General features: G+C 38.7%; 4 protein-coding genes and 1 long non-coding RNA gene across 13 annotated transcripts in view; 2 read left to right on the top strand and 3 right to left on the bottom strand.

Annotated features, from left to right (window-relative positions):
- The window catches only part of LOC122571502 (four and a half LIM domains protein 2), a 70,042-nt gene extending 69,449 nt beyond the window's left edge, over positions 1 to 593 (bottom strand). The window contains exon 1 of the mRNA XM_043735320.1: positions 300 to 593. Within this exon, the coding sequence (XP_043591255.1) occupies positions 300 to 344 (45 nt within the window). The 5' untranslated portion in view covers positions 345 to 593. The remainder of the gene's footprint in view (positions 1 to 299) is intronic.
- Positions 1 to 4,631, top strand: part of LOC122571508 (DNA-directed RNA polymerase III subunit RPC4) — a 41,325-nt gene extending 36,694 nt beyond the window's left edge. Inside the window, exons 1-8 of one of the 5 annotated variants that reach the window (XM_043735348.1) lie at positions 2,270 to 2,416; positions 2,776 to 3,056; positions 3,127 to 3,253; positions 3,324 to 3,564; positions 3,638 to 3,730; positions 3,787 to 3,911; positions 3,986 to 4,225; positions 4,310 to 4,631. In XM_043735348.1, the coding sequence (XP_043591283.1) occupies positions 2,803 to 3,056; positions 3,127 to 3,253; positions 3,324 to 3,564; positions 3,638 to 3,730; positions 3,787 to 3,911; positions 3,986 to 4,225; positions 4,310 to 4,429 (1,200 nt within the window). In that variant the 5' untranslated portion in view covers positions 2,270 to 2,416; positions 2,776 to 2,802 and the 3' untranslated portion in view covers positions 4,430 to 4,631. Of the gene's footprint in view, positions 1 to 2,269; positions 2,712 to 2,775; positions 3,057 to 3,126; positions 3,254 to 3,323; positions 3,565 to 3,637; positions 3,731 to 3,786; positions 3,912 to 3,985; positions 4,226 to 4,309 lie in introns of those variants that run through there. The other 4 variants (XM_043735349.1, XM_043735345.1, XM_043735344.1 and 1 more) reach the window with 4 other exon arrangements.
- A 479-nt stretch (positions 4,632 to 5,110) lies between these two features.
- LOC122571504 (serine/arginine repetitive matrix protein 1) lies at positions 5,111 to 11,957 on the bottom strand. Of its 4 annotated transcripts, none has more exons than XM_043735329.1 (16): positions 11,840 to 11,949; positions 11,699 to 11,777; positions 11,493 to 11,582; positions 11,235 to 11,357; positions 9,464 to 9,634; positions 9,120 to 9,283; positions 8,849 to 9,040; positions 7,975 to 8,781; positions 7,760 to 7,891; positions 7,173 to 7,685; positions 6,800 to 7,025; positions 6,626 to 6,711; positions 6,306 to 6,541; positions 6,083 to 6,238; positions 5,513 to 6,003; positions 5,111 to 5,430 (listed from the first exon to the last, which is right to left on the bottom strand). In XM_043735329.1, exons 2-16 carry the CDS (start codon positions 11,708 to 11,710, stop codon positions 5,218 to 5,220), a joined length of 3,612 nt encoding a protein of 1,203 aa, XP_043591264.1. In that variant the 5' UTR covers positions 11,711 to 11,777; positions 11,840 to 11,949; the 3' UTR covers positions 5,111 to 5,217. The 4 variants fall into 4 exon arrangements, with proteins under 4 accessions (XP_043591264.1, XP_043591265.1, XP_043591268.1 ...); XM_043735330.1 differs by having other exon boundaries at positions 11,861 to 11,941; XM_043735333.1 differs by having other exon boundaries at positions 7,506 to 7,685; positions 11,699 to 11,957.
- Positions 11,958 to 13,184: 1,227 nt separating this feature from the next.
- LOC122571510 lies at positions 13,185 to 20,964 on the bottom strand. 2 transcript variants are annotated; one of them, XM_043735354.1, is made up of 5 exons: positions 18,185 to 20,964; positions 17,558 to 17,718; positions 17,300 to 17,460; positions 15,778 to 15,946; positions 13,185 to 15,340 (listed from the first exon to the last, which is right to left on the bottom strand). In XM_043735354.1, the coding sequence occupies exons 2-5, from the start codon at positions 17,716 to 17,718 to the stop codon at positions 15,151 to 15,153; spliced, it is 681 nt and encodes a 226-aa protein (XP_043591289.1). In that variant the 5' UTR covers positions 18,185 to 20,964; the 3' UTR covers positions 13,185 to 15,150. The 2 variants fall into 2 exon arrangements, with proteins under 2 accessions (XP_043591289.1, XP_043591288.1); XM_043735353.1 differs by having other exon boundaries at positions 20,571 to 20,964.
- LOC122571514 lies at positions 15,167 to 15,843 on the top strand. The gene is made up of 3 exons (XR_006318105.1): positions 15,167 to 15,285; positions 15,384 to 15,591; positions 15,706 to 15,843. It is a non-coding gene; the product is annotated as an uncharacterized LOC122571514 (long non-coding RNA).
- Positions 20,965 to 21,063: the final 99 nt, after the last annotated feature.

Genomic DNA, 21,063 nt, shown 5'->3' with positions numbered 1-21,063 from the left:
ATCGACTAGTGATAACCTCGCAAATCGAGACACATTTGCAACAAATCGCGTCGTAATTTTCATATTCTTTATTTTTTATAAAACACGTTCATAAATCGTCGCGCGCCTGTCCACGCTAACAAAGTTTCTACGTTCGTTCCTTACGACGTCGTAACGTTATTCATATTAATTCACAACAATACTTAATTATCCAGGATTGCTGCAAGGTGTTAAATGGTCATTTGCATAAGTCTACTATGTACAGAATATTCGAGACATGTTAATTCGCAGACGTTTGAACGAATAAATTGTAATCTCACCTTGGTGTCGAAGGCGTCACTAGGCATTCGCTGCACGCCGTTCATCTTGGCAAAACAATCGCTTTTCCGGTCCGAGCCACTTCCTTGTAACGTCGACGATCCTCGACGATCCTCGATATCCCAGAACTCTCGAAACGCCACTCAACAGAGTACAAGTTCTCGCCGTGAGATGAATGGTATACCACGCGGAACACCGACACGCGCGAACGCGAGTCAAAAATTTAAACTCATAGGAACTAGGAGTCGCCTCGACGCATCCTCGTACACGTGCGCGCGACAACTGAAAGACATTTAAACGTCTTTCGAGTACACGAATTCACGCGAGATTTCACACACCGTTTGTGCACCTCGACTCAACCGACAAAGGACAACGATGCGATTAACGGCCAATTGTGAAATCGACTCTGCTAATGTTATGCCAACGAAGGAAGTAAGGCTTGCGAAACGCGACACAAGTTGTTTCTATAAACAACTGGTTATTTACAACCTTACCATGCAAACGTCGAAACGCGATTGCATCGAAATGACCACGAAACGATCCGTGTACATTGACCGAATAATGAAACGGTTATCAACGAAAAAGAATACTCGTTTTATCCGGTCTGTTAATATTTTTTATTTCGAACGTCAACTGTGCGAATGATCTCAAGCTTTTGCTAGCAAACTGGCTATCGATTGCTGCGAGCAATCTCGAATTTGACACTCTGTATATCTGACAGCATCCGGTGCACGACACGCGAGAATTAACGTTCACGGTTCTATGAACAAAACGCGCACCGTTTCATGCAGAACCACGCTTTGCAGTCTGCGATAAGAGATTTGAAACTCGCCTACCGAGCACCGTAGTTCGCGCCTGCGCCGCGATATTTTGCTCGTCGTCGCGTACCCTGAAACACGTGGTATCCTTCGAAGCACCGCCCCCTCCAACTTCTCGCGGTGTTCACAAAAGTTTTGAATATTTACAAAAGGTAAAAGGTATTCAGCCCGTGGTGTGTATTAGCGGCGAAATCGATCGAAAATACGAAATAGTCTCGGGCCGCAGAAGTTCGTGCATAAACATGTTTTGATCTTGAAGCGGAGAATGCCGCTCTCACGGATAAATTTTCATCAGATCAAATACTAGAAAGGACTTGGACCGAAAGATACCACGCGTAGGTATCACGAAGGCAGGCTACTCGAAAACTCGACGTGTTCCATGTCCAAGGGGGAGAGAAACAGGTTTAAGAACCGTAGTTGACCGGTCGCCTTTTAAATCGGTCATCTGTCTAGCCGGTAGAAATTACGTCGAATCGGAATCAGGCACTCGTAGCCACAGGTTCTTGGGGCTCGAAACTCACTGAAAATCGTAATCAGAAGTAGAACCAGCAAGTCGAAGCGAATGAATTAAAAGGAAGGTGAACGTGTTCGCGTACGAACGACGGTTTCGTGACACCGAAAAAGAAAGAGGACACGTTGCACTCGCGATGGGAGAAACGATACGTCGTGGGTAGGCACATGGCAAGCATGTCCCTGCCGCAGGATTATACGTAGCAGCCGGCGTTCGGGCGCTCCGCGTCGCGACTGCCGGCGCGGCTAAAAAACCATACGATGACCTCATCACACGAAGTCTGTTCTCCTGCCCATGTCACTATTACTAGCCATCCTGAAAACATTGCTAACCTCCATCGTCTCCTGGAGGTTACTGTTCGCATTATCGCTTATCTGGAATATCCTGCCAGGACTTCAAGATACCAGCACACTAAAAAATCGCATTTACTCTTCAATGTCTTATAGCAATTTTAAAAATACCCGCCTTTCCACTGTACTCTAATTGTACTTGCAACACACGGATATCCGAAATAAACATGAGATATTATTACAAAAAACATATTTTCTGAATGTAAATGAAAATATAATTATAAAGTTTCTTTTAATACAAAATTCCTTTACCTGTCTTACGTGGTTTTATTCTATAAAATAATGACTGCCTTTTAAATTAGAAATAGGATATGTGTACATAACATGTCACAATATACGAACAAGTCGAAATAAATTATTTTTACTTTTATCTGTTAATATATCATCTCTGTTTTCAAATTAAAATTGTAAAATTTTCATAACTAAAAATGCATGCAGAAGTAAGTATTCATTTCAAACATCATATGCAAAACAAAATGGAAGAGTATAGTAAGACATGTGCGGTCTATACCCCATAGTGTAACGTATGCGTCATGGATCCGAAAGGTTTATAAGTTACATCGCAAGACACGTTCAATGAAATTTTGTATTATAATGTCGTATTTATTTATTGATACTTACACGTCTTGATAAAAGACATTTTATAAAATTTGTGATTACTATGTGTATTAGAGGTTATGTGTGATGTACTGTGCTTAAATATCATTGTAGTAAAACCTTTTATACTTCTTCGTGGTGAGAATATATTTTAAAATTACATTGTTTTTATCGATAACTAATATATAATATTTGATTTTAGCTGTTAATTGATTTGTAATAATTGAAAATGTCTTCTGACAAGTCTGACAATGCAAGCAATTCACTTCCATCAAATATCAAAATAAAAGTAGAACCTGGCACATCTTTGCCTGTACCTATACAAAACATTAAAACAGAACCTGGTTTATCAGGTTCTACTACTACTAGATTAACTTCTTTCCGTTTGCCAAGAGATTTAACATTGGGGGGTAACATTAAGACTGAGAAATCCAAGAAAGTATATATACCAAATTTAAATGCTCAGAGAACTAAAAAAAAAGAGTAAGTCAACTTTATAAGAGGAATTAATGATTGAGTTTATGAATTTAATGAAACGATGCTTATTTTATAGAGACTTAACGCAAAATGATTCTGCAAAGACAAGTAGAGGTAGAGACCATAATAGAGGACGTGGCAGAGGTAATGCAGATAGAGGACGCGACAGAGGACGTGGAAGAGGATCTAGCAATCTGATTCAAGTATAATGAAAATATTTTTTTTGTAAATATAACTTTATATTACGATATTTTATATAAAATATGTTTGTAGTCTAGTGGTGTTTGGTCCACTGGAATAGTGAGTACACCAGGAAAACGCTATAGCGGTGGTTCTAGAGATAGTGATAGAAGTCCTCAAATATGTCTAGAAAAACCAAAATTAGAATTGAACCGTAGTATTGATAAAGCTGAAGAAGAAGAAAAAGTAAAGTTATTGCTAAGAGATGATTTCATTGATGATGGAGAAACTGTAAATTTTGATAATGGACCAGTTATTTTGCCAATGATCAAAGGTTTTTATTATCTCCTAGGTATTAGTAACTATTTTTAAAAAAATCATATTTTATTGATTTTTACTTATTATAGGAAAGTTATACAAAGAAGACACTAAAGTACCAATTGAAAAAGAGGAGGAAGAAGAAATAGATAGGAAACCCATTATTTTGGAAAATGGAGAGGGTAAGCATAATTCTTTTTTCTCTTTTGATCTATAATGATAATAACATTACTTTTAGTATTACCACCAAAGAAGGAACGTAAACTTAAGATACCCAAATCTGATGTTGAAACAAAAGAAGAATTTTTAGAAAGCATTCCTAAGATTGTTGAAAATAAAACAAACTCATATATTTTAATGCAGGTAAGGAATTCTATTAAAAATGAAATAAAAGTAATATTCATTTTCACATATAATTCGCTAAATAATTAATACAGTTTCCAGATTGTTTACCAGGTTTAGTAGGTGGTGCAGAAGACACTAGACCAACTCGATCAAATATTGCAAATTACGAAAAGGAGAATGAAAGTAAACAACAAACGGAATTTTGTACTTTAAGTAGTTTAAAACCTGGTATTTTAGGGAAGTTACAGATATTGAAATCGGGTAAAGCACGCTTATTACTGGGAGAAAATAATTTAATTGTTGATGTTGGGTCGCATCTTAGTTTTCGACATGTACGTATCTGAAATTGTCAGTATTGTTGAAGTTATAATTATTGGATGAAGTTATAATTATAATAATAATAATTAATATTGCAGGATCTTATTGCCGCAAAAGTGGATACCGAAAATTCAATCGGCGATCTTATTAATTTAGGTCCAGTAACCAGTACGTTGATATGTTCACCTGATTGGGAATCAATGCTAGCCAAATTATAAATAAAGTTTTAATATGAATAGATCTTATTATTCTTTATTATGTGGAATATTTGTAAATGTGATGGAAGCTAATGTTATTTAAGATACAAAAAGCGAATTTTTCAAAAATCATGTATTTTCAATACTACAGTATACGTGAAAGTCATGTCACGTACAAATTCAGTAGTAATTCATAAATCTAAATAAATTTACAATAATTGTAGAATAAAGTTTATTATATAATTTATGTGAATGAATACGTCAACAAGAGGGCGTGATTCCTTATAAAGTACGTTAATATTTTATTCCGAGACGCAATTTATGCTTCTAGCTTAATAATAGATAATTCGATGAAAAATTATTTTTACACAAATCAGATTTAGTAATCAAATTCATCAATGCGCTATAAAATGATAATTAGCTTGTAAACTTATAAACTACAAAACCCATGTATTTGCTTAGTTGTGTCAACTTTAAAAGATGTAAAAATCGTACATTAAAGTGGCACAAAAATTATTATTCCTATGATAATAACTACTTTTGTTCGTTAATAAGAAAAAAAAAAAAAAACAGCTATTGTATTCAACTTTGTAATCTTAATATTTAGAGTCATAAAAATTAGGTTTCTTCATCTAAGTGATGGATCTGTTTAGTAACGTCAGACTTGTTTTACACAAAAAGTGTGACAAGATAAAATCCTACTTAACGATAATAATAAACAGAAATGTATTCGTGATACAATCAGAGCAAGTGCATTGTAATACAGAGATACACACACGTAACACACCCTCGATAAATCACACAACACCTCAATCACTTCCTTCTATGCTGTGTCCTTTCTTCATCGATTTTAATGCTTTCTCGCGAAGTTTTTTTTCTAATTCTTCTGTATTACCTTCACTTACATCAGATTCGTCAGAATCTGCAACCTTCTTCTTTTTATGTTTTCTATGTTTCTTATGCTTCTTATGTTTCTTATGCTTTTTATCCTTCTTCTTTTTCTTTTCTTCTACTTCACTTTCCTAAAAATACAAATTACAAATAATGAATCAAGTGAAAATCTAGATTTTGCACAAATTAAGCCTCGATGAAATAAACAATTACCTCTGATTCACTAGTGCTAGTTTTAGTCTTCTTCTTACGTTTTTTCTTCACCTTTTCTTCATCTGAACTGTCATCCGCTTTTCTCTTTTTCTTCGCATCTTTTTCTCCAATCTCTTCATCATCTGTACTTGAGTCTCGCTTAGATTTTTTCAAACGTACTTTCCCTTCGTCTTCGCTCGTAGAATCCTTTCTTGACTTCCTCGTTCTTGACTTTTCATCTTCCGAAGAACTGTCTCTTCGTTTTCGTGTCTTTTTCGGTTCATCGTCCGAACTCGAATCTTTTTTGGGTTTTCGTAATCTGGACCTATCGTCTTCACTTTTATTTCTTTTTATCTTCTGTTCTTCATCTCCCGAAGAGGAATCTTTTCTAGATCTTTTTGATTTCTTCGTTTCCTCTTCTATCTCTTTTTTCGGTCGCTTACGAGATTCGTTTTCGTTCATTTCCCGTTTTCTACTATCTTTTCTGTCTTTTGTACGTTCATCTAATGAATCTATGGAAACCACCGGGATTAAAAATTTTTTAAATTGTAAAGAAATTAGAATTGCAAAATTAAGATATGTAAAATTTACCGCCTCGATTCGAATCCCTAATTTTTTTGGTTTTCTCTGCGTGCTTCCTTTCCTCTTCAGAATCTGAACTAGAACCACATTTGTCTGACTTCTCTTCATCCGTGGAAGCTTTCCTGGATTTCTTGGATTTCTCTAACTTTTTTGACCTTTTCTTACCTGCAATGAGAAACAATGTAAAAAATGTTGAAGAAACATAATTCCTGCATGTTCAATTTCTTCCTACCTTCGCTTTCACTATCGTTTGAATCTGTAGAACCATCGCGTTTTTCTCTCTTCGATTTTTTTATTACTTCTGCTGGCTTTTTCAAGAGAACTGGCTCTGACGATTTTTGACCTGACTTCTTGTCCTCAGATGTAATTTTAATTGATTTGATCGATTTTTCATCCTTTTTTAGCGGGAACGTATCCGCAGATGAAAAGCTCGATTCTTCTTTTGGTGATCCCTCTTTGTTATCTTCTCTAAAAACGACAATAAATGCTTAAAATAAATGATTTTCATTATATATCTTAAACAGTACTTAAAGAACAAGACTTCAAACTTACTTCGAAGGTTGTTTGACTTTAACCGCTGCTATGATGTCTTCAGTCTTTTTAAACGGAGACGGTGTTCTAGATAAACTCTTCGAAAACTAGAATAATGAAAAAAAAAGCAGTTACAAAATTAGAAATATATGTTATATATTACAAATGTAATGCAAATGACTGTCTTAAACTTACCCTGTGTCTAGTTACAGGAAGCGTAGCAGATTGAAGTTTTTTAGGAGAAACGCTGAGATCTGGTTTCTTGATGTTCACAGGTTCAGCTTTCTTGATGTCCTTTTCGGGTCGTTTAATGGACTCCTCCTTGATAGGCTTCTCCTTTTCTTTACGTTTCTCATCTGCGTGTTCACGATCCCTCTCACGTTCTCGCTTTTCTTGAGACGATTTCCGCTCTAGTGACTTTCTGCACACAGACAGCGAAAATTATTATTAAAGAAAGTAAGAACGTTTGTTCACTGCTAAGCAGGAAACACAACGTAGCTGCTTTACGCTCCGACAATCGTAAGGTCTGTAACAAAACGTGAATGTATGAGATAATTCGTTTACTCACCTGGTCACTTCATCCTCATTGCTAGAGGAACTACTTTCGCTACTTTCCGAGCTACTTGACTTAGACCTTCCGTTTCGTAATTCTTTTCGCGATCCCGTATCAGATGATCTTTTAATTTTTTCATCCACTTTCTTGTCCTTTGTCTTCTCCTTAGCATCTCTTGAGCGATCGGGAGATCGTTTTCCATCTCTCGAATGATCCACCGATGATCTTTGATCTTTTGATCTAGACCTACGATCCCTAGATCTAGATCTTCTATCTCTATCCCTTCTGTCCCTGTCTCTGGAACGGTCTCGCCTACTCGATCTGTCACGAGAGGAAGATCTATCGTACCTGAGGGATCGGTCCCGTCCGTCTGGCGAACGACGTCTGCTATCACGACGATCCGGAGATCGACGTCTGTCTCTTCTTTCCGATGATCTTCGTCTTCGATCGAGAGATCTTCTTCGGCGCCTATCTCCGGGACTTGGTGATCTGCGACGATATCGTGCCGGGCTTCTTCGAGGAGGGCTTCTGCAATAATTACGAATTTGTCGATGTACAACATTTAGTTACGTAAAGGTATGAGTAACAAATACAATTTATACCTGCGTCTACTAGGTGCTCTGCGTACAGATGGCGGTCGCATGCTGCGACTGCCGCTGTATCTATCCAATCTCTCCCGTTCCCTTTCTCGCTCCCGTTCTCTTCTTCTTTCACGTTCTCTGTCTATGGATCTCCTGAACACAGATAATTCGGAAGTCATATTTAATAATGATTATTGTAATAAACATTTGTAATATATAATAATATTTATAGTCACCTTCTATTCCTATCTCGAGATCTATCCCGAGACCTATCCCGTGATCTATCGCGTGATCTATCTCGCGATCTATCTCTGTCCTTTGATCGACCTCTATCTTTTCGTGGCGTTGGACTCCTTCGCTTAGGAACTGATTTTCTTTCTCGACTCGAGTCACTGTCACTACCACTGTCATCCTTATTTGTTTTCCTATATGATCTCTTTGCCTGTACTCCATCTTTCTTCTTTCTAATTTCGAAGTCATTTTTATCTTTCGCTCCTTTTTCTTCTTCTGATTCAGAGCTACTGCTTGTAGTTGCATCTCGTTTCCTGTTGGAATCGAGAGTATCCTTTCTCTTATCCGGTGACTTCGAACGAGATTTTGATGATCTTGAATCGCTTGAATCGGATCTCGATTTTCTAGACTTACTTCTATCAATGCTTTTCGATCTTGATTTTTTAGATCGTGAACGAGATCTCGAATGCGATCTCGGAGATTTGGACTTTGTACGTCTCGATTTCGAGCGATCTTGCGACCTGGATTTGGATCTTCTAGACTTTGACCTAGACCTAGAACGTCTTGATCTTGACTTAGATCGAGATCGCCTCGACTTAGATGCCGGTGATCGAGAACGACGTGTTTTTGAATCTCGACTGGGCGATTTGGATCTAGATTTTTTGGAGCGGCTTATAGGCGATTTTGATCTAGATCTAGATTTTTTTGCTTTTTCTAATGATTCAGGAGATGGAGTACGATTGTTTTTCTTTTTCCCATCAGCAATGCTCATTAATTTAGCTTGTAATCGCGATATCGCAACAGCGGCTTCCCTATTAAGACATTTTGATAAATAGCCTTTCCAGAGTTTATATTAAGCAATGAAAGAAGAATACTTACGGTTTTGTCTTAACTGGCATGAGCGGTATAGCATTTTCAGGTTGAGGTGAATCTTCTCGTTCGACTTTAATTTCAGTCATATCTTTTCCGTTGTCTTTAAGCGAATTTTTACTAGGCGATCTCGAAGATGATCGTCTTTTGCGGCTCGATCTGTCACGATCTCTGTGTCGATCTCTCGATCGACTTCTTTTTCTGCAGGTAGTGACATATGTATTTTTGAAACATTTTTAAAGGCATATAACGATACTATTTTATGAATTCAAAGAAATACCTGTCTCTATCACGATCTCTACTTCGATCTCTTCGACGCTCCTTCGAAGAACCACGTTCTTTCTCTTCTTTTTTTATCTTGCTTTCGGCTTCATCTTTTTCTTTCTCTCTTTCCTTTTCCTTTTCTTTCTCCGCCAAAGAAGCTTGGAGTTTCTCCTGCTCTTCCTGTTTTCATAAATCACTTATTTATAAATAAACATAAAAAAAAATGTATAAACTGAATTGCATGCATCAGAAGCATTCACTCAATTGAACTTTCCTGAATGTCAAAATTTGGTAACTCAACTGTTTTGCTACTATCAGATCAGTTCACACAGTATTAAGAATATAAAAATTGATAATTACCAAACGTTTTTTTATTTGATCTTTCTTTTGTTGCAAGAAAGCCTCTGGAATGCCCGTTACACTTTCTTGAGCAGAGACCAAGAGGTCCCATAGTTCACCCATGAAAGATCGAGCATTTCTTCCATTCAGAAAGCCAGTGAGGTTGATCTGCATTTTTCGGGGGTCAGGAAACTGTAAAATATGCAATATCGTTTTTTATTTTTCTGTACATATATTATATATTATCACAATAGAAAATTTTATGTTCAGTTCTATGCAATTTTGGCACGAGAGTAAACATTATAATGTCCATCTCCCTACGCTGATACTAACTGCTTTTCCCCCTCGAAAAAGCAGATACATTTCTCATATTTCTAATATACCTTACCATCAACAGTAAACTGCTCGTTTCACGGCTGCACTTATATGCAATATGCTAAGAAAAAGATATACTCATCGATAAACGCACACGTAGCACAGATACATAGATACCTTCTCAATTTAATAACACTGCTAAAGTAGATGCTGAAATAGGATTTGCAAATATGTGTTAAAAATGTTAGCTGAAAATGAAAGGATTAATTTGGAATAGAAGGAACACCGTTCCACCAACCTGTGATATTGACAAAGAGTGTCAAACCGAGTAGTGATACCTCCGGCATCGTCCACGATCGCCAATCGCATCTGGGATTGACGGAATGTCTGGAGAATCATTAACTGGAGAACAGACCTGCACGATGTAACGATCCTCAATCCCTCAGGATGGGGCTGGGAGGCACGGAGAATGGAGAAACCTGCATCTCGGGAGAATCCGCCATGTGTGTCGATTGTCCTTGTGTAAGAAGACCACAGCATCTGGATAGCGAGTGCGATGAATTTCTTCCGCTCCAGTTTGAAGTGCCGATTATTGGTAGACGTCCAATGATCGAAAGCCGCAGCAAAGCTTTCGCAGTTGTAATTTGGAGTGTAACCACCTCGAACGAGGCAGTCACAGGTTGGCGAAGACGATGCTCAGTGCAGCTAGTAGATGACGTAGTTGCAGCAACGAAGACAACTGCAGAATGGTAGGAGGCCGAGGCAGAGCTCCATATAAAGGTGAGAAGATCAGGAACAGGACGGTGCGACGATATTTTTGCGAATACGCCGTTCCTCCGATGACGATGAGTCGGAGCTGGACGAAGTGCTGAGGTTGAAGTTTCAGCAGTGTTCTAAGATGACGTTGACATACCAGCTGGCATCAGCTAGCGTTGACGGCTGATAGAAAGGCGGCCAATCGGATGTAGAGAGGAGCACATCCGAATGCCATTTGGACAATAGGGTTGAGCCCCACCAACGGTCTCTACTTATACTAACGGGGAATTCAAACATACGTGATAAAACATTGATTTTATATGTTACAATGTTGCAGGATCAGCTACATCAGTTTTCGTTGATATAGGATATAGCTTGGAGTGGATACTTAAGATCAATAAAAATTGGATACACAGGATATAGAGGTTTGATGATATATTATCAAAATTTAAAAAAAAAAAGAAAAAAAAAACAATGAGGCAAGTATGACTAATATGGTTTCTGCCTCCTTGCTTTTCATCTCCAAAGTCAGCACATTGTGCAGATTTTGGATGATGGCATTTGTAACTGGTACAAAATATTGTGCTGAAATAATGTGTATTTATCGATTTCCTATGATGAGGGGAAAAAGCCAAGTGAACGCATTTTATATTCCATATCATTAATTTAAAATCTCTTAGGCCAAATTGTAATCAAATTGGTAATGTAACAAACTTCTTACCTTTTCTTCCAGTTGATTATATACAAATTCTACCACTACATCATCCTCCATGCCTAAAATCTGGGTAATCTTTGTAGTTATCCATGGTTTAATAACATCCAGCTTAACTTTGCTCATATCCACCTAAAAATAAAGTACTTTGTAACTAGCATGAAAACTAAAACCATAATCAACGTAACCAAATATACCACGTATATATCATATATATATATAAATATATATAATTAACGTAACCAGATATTGGACCCAGATACTTACCTTCTGTGTAAGAGAGTCTCCAAATTTCATTTGTTTAAGAAGTTTCTTCTCCTTATCGCTGAACCTCGTGTCCTGCGACGCGGTAGTCCCCTGAAATTCGGCAATTAATCCAAATTAATCCAAAAATATCGAAGAAAGCAACAGTTTGATAGGATTTTAACAGCACGAGGCATTATTTTTTAAACCAAAAGTTTTAGCGAATTTACCGTGTACATCATTTTGGTAATGTACAGAAAGCAAAAATTGCACGATGTTCGATGTTAACTGCCTTCTTCAATTCGTTTTCTGAACAGAGAACGGGAGAATGTGAGTCAGAAGAAGATGTAGTTAAATTCTACACCTCTTACTATTTGCAAAATTCCATATACTTTTGTATATACAAATATCAAACGCGGCAGAATGTAGCACGTATGAACACAGACGCACAATGGGATCAATCCGCCAACATGGCGTCGGTCTTGTTAAAACAGGAATTTGAAGTTGCTTGGAAATAAGCAGTGCTGTCACAATTCGTACGTGCTGCCAACATTTCCATTTATCTGTTGTGAACTGGTGTAGACGCGTGGTTCCCACTAACGTGAATATATTGTATGATAATCGAGTAAATTCTAACGCTGCGAATTTAACTGTACAGCAGCGTAACCGAGACAACGAATAAAAGTTATTTAACACATCTATTGATTAAATGTCAAAATTATTTATCAGTAATAACTGTGATTACTTTCAAATTTCGTATTTACTTTCGTTATCATAGGAAAGAACATTGCCATGGCGTAAATCGCTCGTTTTCTAATATTGTAAGTTCCAATCAAATTAACGTTTATTAGCATTAGTTAATAGGAATTTATCTTATTGGATAACAAATAAATTATAGATTATCATGTAAATCAGAGCAGATAAATGGGTTACTTTACGACCGAAAAGTGAAAGAATCATTAGAATCGTTGAATCGTTAGAATCTTCACGTTGAGTTTAGAGTCTAAATAAATCTCATTAAATCATAAATCTTGATTAAAATAGTCAATCTATTATAAATATTCAGTTTTAAATATAAATCATTATTCACGTTAATCTTTCTTGTTATATATTTCTTTGTTTAAACGTCGAGTTAGTTTTTCGAATTGTTTGAAGTTGTTACGCGAGCAGAGTGCTTCAGCACTCCACAGCCTGCAACCGCGCTAAATTCCCCAAAATCTTAGCAAGGCCACACAACATATCATAGTACTATTTATTGACAAGAATTTTGACTTTGTCAGATTTTGTCATCATATTTTAAGATTTAGGTAATCCAACTCTATTGCCTGTTGCAATATAATGAAAAATAGTTTGATTTAAGAAAGTGAAAAACTAATAAAAAGTTGGAATAAAAATCGACGCAACTTCTCCTGTATGTCTTCAAGTAGAAAGAGAACGTCAAATAGTTGCTTTGAAAAAAGTAGATGGATATTTTTCTGATCTGTATATTTTTTCCGGTTATCAACGTGAACTGTGCGTATCTTTCTAGTACCGTTAGCTGCTGAAAATAGATTTCAAGGTATGTATTTATACCGTTTCTTCCCTGGTGCTTGTAAACCAATCGCATGCCGAATCGGAATAATTCCCTTTCGACGGCTCTTAAGAGGTGAGAAAAGGACACAAAGGTTTATGGTAATTGACTGAAGGAAAGATTCATTTACATAATACATCGAAATCTAGTAATAAATTATAAATATATACTTGCATGTTACAACTATAAATACAAAAGATGACATGTGATATGAAAGAATTGTTCGTTGCACGCGTAACATTTCGGTATTTCTCTATTTATCGCTTTTCCCATACGACATTGGCACAGAACGATGTGCGAATTCGTATTTGTTCAATTCAATTTCTTTCTGTGTTATATTAACAAAAACGATCGACGATTAATTTTATATATAAAACCGAAAATCATTTTGCTCAACTACTATGTTTAAAATAAAATATTTCCACTTTTGAATCAGTAGGGCGCTCTTCTATTTGGAATCGCATAGGAAACTCACAAATACCGTAGAAAATGGATACTCGACCAAAGAAATATAAAACTATCGATGATTAAGTGGAGCGGCATGAATGAACGACACGAGTCAGCTACTTTTGGGCGCTGCATGGATCTCGCCTATGAAATAACCAAGTGAAGTAAATCGAGGTGAAGGGTCCCGCAAAGCGGGTAACGGTACATTATACTCATCGGAATTCATGGTACGGTCCATTCGTACTGCGACTGCACGTCCATCCTGTTTGTCGGTACGATTCCAGCGCGAGCTTTCAGAGTCCGGTTCTGAGAAACATAAACGGGCCAGTGACGTATCTTAGCACCGATTCAACCGACTCCAATATGGGAATAAGAATGATCCTTTTGAAGATCTCGCTTTGTATTGCGATTGAGATCGCACGGTATTACATTTTCCGACGCTCTACCGCTACAGAATCATCTTTTTTTCGTTCATACACAATGATGAGAAATTTTTTCTTAATGAACGTATCCAGGAGTTGTAATATACGGGAGAAAAAGTCGAAACCGGAACTTTCGCTCGCTTAATGACCGCTCCAACTAATTAATCGTCGGTATTTTGCACTAACACACAGTGCAAAGAAGATTAATTCCAGAAGTTTATTTCATAACAAACGAAACAGAATGAACGTATAACGATTCCAAGCGTTGGACGAAGCGAGCTGGGGAACGCATTAACAACGTTTCCGCCTTGTTACGATGCGGTCGACGCAAATGATATAACTTTATGATACCTTTCGAAAGAATTTCTCGCCTATACTTCCTGCGGAGCACTGTTACAAGTTGATCTATACACCTGCTCGAAACCGGCTCGTGGGCAGGTCTAGTGAACTCGATCGGATTCCGAGACCGGATTCCGCGAAATGACCGCCGCTGCTCCGATTTGTTTTTTTCACGCTAAAATAAGTTCTTCTAGATTATTTTCTTCTTCATTTATCTCTCTTTTTTTTTTCTCGCACGACTTAAAAAAAAAAAAAAAAAGAACGACGATAAAAGAGCAGCGCGGTACTGTTCGACCGTGAAGCACGCCTAAATATCGATGTTTCTTCGAAGCTGTCTTCTTTTGCAAACAAACTGATGCGAACAGTTCACGGATCAGCAGATTTTATAATCGAATAACTCTACCGATGTACGACTGTTGCGAATCATCTACGATAGAGAGTCTTTATTTCGAAACATAAATTATCTATACGTTGACCCCTGAAGCCACCAAGTATTTCTCGCGAAATTCTTGGTCGCAACGAGAGGAACCTTCAGCTTCGGCTAGAAAGCTGTTCCTCGTGGAAATCGTGACGTGATACCCTGGACAAACTAGAAAATCTGATTGATTCACGTTAAAAGTTGCTATCCCATTGTGCAAGAGAGATGTGTACTGTTGCATTCCCAGGGAAAATTGTTCATGTCGCAGATTTCTCTCGAGAAATCAATTCTCTAGTGACTTCAATACTGGTTTCAGTATTCTTTGCTAGCTTCGTCAAAGAGGTTACTAGGTTCTTCGGCGAGGTTGTTCGAGCTTGGGGTCACCTTCCACCGATTCGTCACGTTCGACGCGGATCTCGATCTATATCCTCCAGCGCAGAGGTGTACTGGTGCGCTCAATGTTGATCGCTAGAGTTCGACGAACGTTTAAAAGCTTGGAACTGCCGGAGGCTCCGACGTGGCGCTCGCCGAATTTCTCGGCTTGCACACGCAACCGCTTTCAACCAGAACGTAATCTTGGCCAGTCAAGGTCACCGGTCCAAGCGGTATCACCAGAAACAGGTACGGCACGTATGTCTGCGTGCATTCACCGTGGACCACGTCGCACTCCTTCGATCTGTAACAATGCGTTCACGTTTTTATGCCATTCGCATTCATAGTCGGCGATAGAGAATATTTTATCGATAAAGGGAAAGGAGGAGAGAACGAAGATTGAAATTTCTCGGCAGTTTACTTTTGGTATGCGACAGTTCGTGGCCGGATAATCGCGCTGACGCATACCGGCTCAAAAACGTTCCAAAAGTAGGCTCCGTGTTGGTTAGACCTGTTCGGCCCACTGTGCTACATTTGAATCGATACGACTTACCGGTAGGTCTCAATGAAATTCAATTGGAATCACGTCGCATGTATTTACAGATCACGATCGAACGTGCTAAGAAAGTAACAGTGGATAACGATCGGGCCTATCCTCTTGATTTACAGGTACAGATTTACAACGGATGAGCGAATTTTGAAACGACATATTCAACGACATTGTCGTAATGCGATACTCACTCGCAAACTTCGAACACGACTTGCTGCAAAAGGTCGGGGAACTTCTGCACGATGGTCACAGGCTGACCGCTGGTTAAGCTGACTCCGTACATAGGAGCCGTGGTGTTGTACCTCGTTTTGCATAATCTGGCTGGGGAACCACATGTCTCCTTCGAGGAAAATGCTCTACCTGGAAACAAACGTGTTGTTCCATATGAAAGACGTATTTCTTGATATTTAGATCAGAAGTTGTACCAGTCTTACGAGTTTCGTTGACCTAGAAACTACTACAACTTTTTCGCAAAACTCGTACAAACGATTACGATAGACAGCTTCGTGTAAAAGAATTCTCGGGAGCTACGTAAAAAGAGTGAAAAGAATCTAAAAGAAGATGTCGTAACTCGTTTACGAGATTGGCGCCCTTTCTTTGGAATTCTGTCGGTTCGTGTGTTCGAAACGACGAGTGGGTCGCCGGTATCCCGTTATGAGCAGAACGAGCGATAACTGTATTGGCCGGATAACACGGTGCCTTATTACCGTCCTCTTGCACCAGCCAGCCATTACCTAAAGGACGGAGAATCGATTCCAGTAAATGAAACCTCCCGAACAGGGACTAATGCATTTTTCGCGGGCACGGGCAACAATCGACGACGAGTCACGATTTTAAAAAGGAATTCATCGAGGATATGCGCACGGCGGGTGTTGTACTCGGTTGGAATCAGGTTTTCGTGTCATAAGGACAGCTACATAATTCAAGGCTGCAAAGTGTCGGTACATCGCGCAACCGGTTGTTCCGATTTTTGTGGATTTTTCAGCACGTTTCTGACATTGCTAACGACTTTACAAGATCCTTTAGAAACGTTCACTACGTAATCGCTGCAGATATTTGGTAACGCTAAACCGTCTTTAGAACAAGCTGACGTTTCAAGCGTTGGATCGTGCTTGACGCAGAGACAACAGAATTACAAAACCAATAAAAGCAGCTCTCCTTATAGACTTAAAACGTATATTCTACCTACGTCGAATTTCTGAGAATGTTGATCAAAGAAACGACGATAGACGAGAATACGATGTTTGCATACAATGACACGGTACAGTAATCTTGTAAAGTGCAGGGATAAGGGCAGTATAATATCCCGAAGAAACAATTGTAATAAATCGTAAATAGAATATCGAACAATATAACGTGAATCGCGTTATCAAATTATATTTGAACAAAGTAGTAATCACAGGATAAATAAATAAAACAGAGGTTCGACGAGGATGTAGGTTATAGCTGTTTGTAATTATATTCGTGATTCAAGTAACCGGCTCGACTACTGTTGCGCTTCGAACAAGAGGGACAAGTTCGTCTTCCGCGTGTTTTCAAGCAAGCCACGTCCTCGGCTCGATCGTGATCCGTTAAATTGTTTCGCAGTTGAATAGGAAACGTCGTCGTTCCCAAAACGCGTTTCGAATACGATCATAAATTTCTCTGCAGAACTGGAAGCTCTCAATCTACTTTCGACGGGAAAGAACGAAACAAGTACTTTTACGAACTTACCATTTCGCGAGGATTCGGCGATCGAATAATCTCCATGAGTAATCTTGTAATTGTGCAGTAGCGCCTGTCTGGTTAATTCAGGATCGATTGTTCGAGGCTGATGGGACCTCGCTGTTCGACTGCTCGCCCAAATATTCTTGTAACTTCTCGATATCGCGGCTCTACGGCAGTTGTTCGTTTTGGTAACGACGTCGCGAATAAAGCAGACATCTTTTAAATCCTAACCGAGAACCTCTTATATACTATAGGAACACTTACGAGGGATACGCCATATTATTCGGACCTATACAGTCGGCTGGATCTGTGAGCGCGTCTCCCCACACGTATTTCAAGCCTAATCCGTTCCCCTCGCATCTTTTGGCATACACGACGTGGGCGCATGTGGTGATAACAAGAATCAGACCCAGGTACGTGGACATCTGAAATTACAGGAAAAATCATGAGAATAACACGCTTGAAAGCGTAGAAACGGACAGATAGTTTCACGTATCGAGAGTCGTTTCAAAGACAGGTATATTAATGAAAACTAATTACGCCGGTGAGCAACATCTCATGAATAAAACAATCAGAACTGGCTACTAATCGGATTACCAAAACTCGTACGAGAGAACGTGTTGTCACCGCGACGAAGGAAGGTGACGAAGGAAGGTGTGAGTGAACGCACGGTCTTGGAACTCGAGTTCGCACGAGGTCAAGAGCAAAAGTAAATGACACTGGGGCTCTGCTTTGTGACGCGTCGCGCAAAAATCCACCGAATCTCTTCGAATAAGCGCGTGTAATTGGGATTCGCGTAGCTGTACGCTTTTACATTTTTAGTCTACAATTCTGTAAACGTTTAACGATTGACTGCTAGTCTATCATTATCATTTCCTTCTGCGAACTCACCGGCAGAGGTTCCGTTTCACGGGCTGGTAGCGGGTACTGTCTGAACGGCAAAGAAACGAGCGAGCGAGCAAACTTTTTCCCTTTCGAGCTTCACGAACGATGAAAATCGTCCGGACGACACGAGAGAGTGACGACCGTTCGCAATTAAGAATAACAATTAGCGAGCGTGCGTAACCAATAGGACTCCATGTATATACAGAGTTTGGGGTTTCTAGGTTGTCAGGTCCACATTACTTCCGCTATATGTATTTCTCGTCGTTAATCGAACACGAGTGAAAGCAACACGATAGCATGCGGCCAATAGCGTTCGATGCTCAATTTCGAATACTTTGCAAATTTTATTAGCGAGAAACCTCAATATTCGATCTGGTTTTTAAGTTGCTCGATCGGTGGATTTGTTTGATGTCCATTTTTTCATTTGTCGGTCATTTGGATGATTCCAAGTCGAGAAGGAAAATCAATGCGGCAGAAAATTGCGGTTTAATGTTTGGCCAAGTGATAAATTGCGCGTGGGAAAAGGAAAGGAAGAAACTCATTAATGGGCAGCACTCAAGGCTGGTCATTGGCCGTGACTGACATCGCGTATCTGTTTCTTCAGGAAGCGCTGCCTACTTTTAGCATTCCTTATTCCCACTTTATAGAAAATATAACTGAAATATCTATAAAATTTGTAATGCCAGAAATAATATTCCAATGTCGTATATTATATCGATCGAATCGGATAAGACATATATTTCTATATTGCTCGACTCTAGAAATCAGAATGTACATTTATTCTTTTATTTTGATTAATTTTAAGCATTCCGGAGAAAATCTCTAGATCCTCTTCGATCGAGCTGTATGTAACCGAGTCACGTTGCATCAACGTCAATGGTCAATGACATAGCATAATTGCCACGTGATATCGATCACGCTGTAAGGACATTCGGATAAATATCTATAAGGCATCTTTATCGCGTCTCGATGGATTACATAACGGCGAAAAGGCAAGACCGAACAACTAGAAGAGACGTGAGAATCACTTGAACTTGGAAGATAGAGGTTTTCCGCGAGTTCACGGATTCACGGTAATTTACTATCAACAAGAACAATTATTCGAGCAGCAACTTCTCACGTTGCTAGCAGCTTCTTTTCCCAGTAATTGTTGAGAGAGTACTGTTAATATGCTAACACGTCGCGGGAATAATTAACAAGCTACCACCGATCGTGGAAACAGTTGGTAGAATTTGAACGAGACTCGTCTAACTGGAGCTGCGAAACAGCTTCAAGGAAGTTCGGACGATTAGATGTAATACGAGAATTGGTAGGTGAAATAGACTTGATGAAATATGACATAGAAAAAAGCTTGGGAAGAACTATGCTTCCGGCACTCAGGAGAGGATTCCTCGTGGACCATGAACGTGTCATGCGGTTGTTTCTAACGGTAAAGATGAATCGTCCTAAACGCTTTTTCCTCTCGCTTCGGCTGTTCTTTATCGAATATACATTTACTCATCCTTGGTCTCTGTTAACGGTATAGTCATTTCGGTATTTAGTTTCACGAATAAATTATTATAACTGTCACGGAGTTGTTACGTATTCGAAATTCCGCCTCTTCGGTCTCCGTGTTCATAGCGCGAAGATTTCCTAGTCAGGGGCTCGTTATCGCTTTCGCATGACAGAGCGCAGACGCCTCGTAAAATATGAAATGTTCAATTGTAATTTTATTGTAACAGATCTGCACGATTAGCGATCGTTTCCTCGTCGCAATGTACTTGATCAAAAAGTAACTGCAATTCCAAACGGAGTAATACGGTGGTTCAAACACGCAAGGGAGCAATGAAAAAGATAAGAACGTGATTTTGTGACAAGTAATAAGCAAGGGAAATGTTAGTTCGAGGAGATGTGTCTAATCATTGTTCCTTTGCTCTGTATTTTAAAGCCTGAAAGAACAGTAATGACTTTTAAGATGCTGCGCATCTCCTCTCGTGACTGGTTGGAATGTTTTTCAAAGTCTATCATAATGTTATCGATGCTCGAAGATTGACGTGCATTCGCTGTATTCGTCAGTGTTGCATTGAAAGCTTCAAACTTTATGATTATTCTTATATTTTTGCATTAGAATTCGAGTAGCAGTAATTCTAATTAAAAGCGCAATCACGAAGCAGAAATTCAAATTTAGAAATTTCACGATTTCAGAATGCTGGCAATCTGTTTTGAGATCTATCTCTCTTTAAACAGATCAGAACGAATGTTATTTAATTTAAATGGAATATCGTAGAATATTAAAAGTTTTTGAGCTTTCGAATCATTAAAATTTGTACATACCATTTTCAGATGTTACATTCAGTCATGAAAATTTGTCATGAAAATTATTATCTGTTACAACCTGTAGGATGTCACTCACCGTGAGAAAGACCGTTTTTAACACTGTGCGTTTGAATCCTTTTCTCGGTCCGTTTGATAATATGATCGGTTATACGCGTTACATGAATCGATCGCAATGTTCGGGTCTAAGAAGGAATAGAATTAAAATGGGGGCACACGAGTTCCTTAAACACTGTTCATGTCACCACACCGGATGTCGTGGGGTCGAACACCTCCGTCCTCACAGGTGGATGTCTAGAGGTTGACTGTAGAATTGTAAGTAACCGCTCTCCGTGCTCTGGTAGAGTCAGGGAAAAAGGGGGGATGAGACGAGGAATATCGGCTCCTGTTCTACTACTTTGAAGCCTTTTTTCTCTTCTTTGCGAAGAGACTAAAGAGGGTAAATAAGAACACCCCTCTTTTTCCTTTGCGTTTTGCCAAACTATTAAATATTCCTCACTTTCTGAGGACTACTTTCTATATAAAAATGTATTAGTAAATTACATTCATAGACTAGGAATATTAAAATAGGA

This window comes from Bombus pyrosoma, linkage group LG10, assembly GCF_014825855.1.
Source record: "Bombus pyrosoma isolate SC7728 linkage group LG10, ASM1482585v1, whole genome shotgun sequence".
Classification (NCBI taxonomy): domain Eukaryota; kingdom Metazoa; phylum Arthropoda; class Insecta; order Hymenoptera; family Apidae; genus Bombus; species Bombus pyrosoma.
This window is presented reverse-complemented; position numbering and strand designations above follow the sequence as displayed.

Excerpts from the sequence above, each read along its gene's own strand:
- LOC122571504 (XM_043735329.1), bottom strand. Across the intron at positions 11,358-11,492 it reads GAGACTCTCTTACACAGAAG|GTGGATATGAGCAAAGTTAA; the intron begins GTAAGTATCTGG and ends CTTTATTTTTAG. Across the intron at positions 6,004-6,082 it reads TAGGGATTCGAATCGAGGCG|ATTCATTAGATGAACGTACA; the intron begins GTAAATTTTACA and ends TGGTTTCCATAG.
- LOC122571510 (XM_043735354.1), bottom strand. The coding sequence starts at position 17,718 with ATGTCCACGTACCTGGGTCTGATTCTTGTTATCACCACATGCGCCCAC. Across the intron at positions 17,461-17,557 it reads AATAATATGGCGTATCCCTC|AGCCGCGATATCGAGAAGTT; the intron begins GTAAGTGTTCCT and ends CAACTGCCGTAG. Across the intron at positions 15,947-17,299 it reads CGCCGAATCCTCGCGAAATG|GTAGAGCATTTTCCTCGAAG; the intron begins GTAAGTTCGTAA and ends GTTTGTTTCCAG.